Here is a 1,771-nt window from a genome sequence, read left to right as displayed (position 1 = left end):
ATGGAGCTAATCAAAAACATAAAAATAAACTCACCTGTAGATTTTAAGGTAGAATTCATTTGAAGCTTTCAATTTATTTGTTCGGATAGATTCTTAAGAATTGGATAGGTACGGGTGTACGAATCATCAACGTCCATCAATTATTGTTCATCTAAGAAATATGTAATTTAATGATATGTGGATTTGAATTAAACCCTGAATCATGAAAATCTTCTTTTTATCTTTTTTAAAAACTGCATCTTTTAAACACCACTCTTTCGTGTGTCTTAAATACCTCTCGTAGAATTTCATTCGTCCGCTTCATCTTTCGCACATTCACAGGGCAATCGCACCCAGACCGCTTTCCACACCGGCATCCAGAATGGATTAATTTGGAGCCTTCCGCAGGCCTGCTCGTCCAACGGGCCCGCCACCCCCTCACCCACCACCGACGTGCGCGAACCCAACCGCCCGAACCATCGATCAAGCAGCCCGGCCAGATCGAGCGCCAGCGAGCAGTGGACCAGGAACACTTGCGCCGTAATCGTTGCGGCGAGACTCTGCAGCCGGCAGTCGGCGAAAAACTGGTGGTACCATTCCTCCTCGTCCGACAGGTACTGAAGATGGATGTCCTGCTCGGCGTGGTACATCGACACGAACGCGGACACCACGAACAGCAGGAAGCCGACGCCGGAGAGCACCGCCTCGACCGCGTAGCTCAGCGCGCAGCAGCCCTTGTACAGGAACAGGAACGCGTAGAACGAGATCAGGAAGTAGCTGGCGTACAGACCGCAGAACAGCATCTCGTGCGGGAACGGCTCCTGGTGGTGCAGGAAGCCTCGGACGTGCGTGGCGGCGCAAATCAGGCAGCAAATCTTCGCCACCCCACGGCGTCCAGCAGCGCACGCAGTACATCGAGCACGGTCACCAGCAGCGCCGCGAACCAAACGTAGCACAGGAAAAGAACAAATTGTCTTAACATGACAAGTCAATTTGACGGTACACGGTGCGATCGCTTACGGTTTCGACGAGCTTCAGGCCGAGAAACGCCTGCTTTTCCAGCCGCTGCGTGCGAACGGTGCCGCGCCCTTCGCCGACTTCTGGCATGACTTCGCACAAAACCCTCCGGGGGTGTTACGCGAGTGTTTCCCTTTTCCGAACCGAACCGAGAGCTTTCCTCCTTCACACCACAATCGAGAACCCGCCGAGAAACAAACAAGGAATGCGTTCGCTTCCGATACACACCACACCGTTCGATGCGTACGAACCCGCCAAGCTGCCAAGTAATTTATGGTCGCAGTTGCCGTGCGATGTAAAGAGCGCAGTGTGTCAAACAAAAAGAAAAAGGTGTAACACGCCTCCTTCGATATCGACCCGCACGGGACCGCTTGCTGCTCTTAAGAGACTGTTGTGTAATTACACCAACGCGAACATTTTTTCCACCTTGGCTGACTCATCCGACTGACAAACGGGCGTTTTTGGGGACTAGACAAAATCCCGACAAGCGCTGTACATCATGTAACGCTTCTGACGGGAATGATTCGCAGGAAAACGCATGAGGTGGGTGCACGCATCTCATATCGCTGCCAGTTATCATTCATCGTTTTACATCACCCACATCTTCTCATTCCACATTCCTTTTCGTTCCACTGCACGGACACAAAACGGCCGGATGGGAATAAAAATGTGTTATGACAAGGGCACAATGGGACAAATGGGAGTCCCCTAGTGTGGCCGGACGGAAGGAACCTAACAGGAACTCCCTGTGGAGTCCTGTACGCGTACGCCGGGA

At 51.9% G+C, this 1,771-nt stretch overlaps 1 protein-coding gene across 1 annotated transcript; it reads right to left on the bottom strand.

The window, feature by feature from the left end:
* Positions 1-287: 287 nt before the first annotated feature.
* LOC131265181 (uncharacterized) lies at positions 288-1,086 on the bottom strand. Its single transcript, XM_058267442.1, has 2 exons — positions 1,000-1,086; positions 288-854 (listed from the first exon to the last, which is right to left on the bottom strand). Exons 1-2 carry the CDS (start codon positions 1,084-1,086, stop codon positions 288-290), a joined length of 654 nt encoding a protein of 217 aa, XP_058123425.1.
* Positions 1,087-1,771: the final 685 nt, after the last annotated feature.

Source organism: Anopheles coustani, chromosome 2 (assembly GCF_943734705.1).
Source record: "Anopheles coustani chromosome 2, idAnoCousDA_361_x.2, whole genome shotgun sequence".
Taxonomy (NCBI): Eukaryota; Metazoa; Arthropoda; class Insecta; order Diptera; family Culicidae; genus Anopheles; species Anopheles coustani.
Note: the sequence above shows the minus strand (reverse complement) of the source record. Positions and strands in the feature narration are given on the sequence as shown.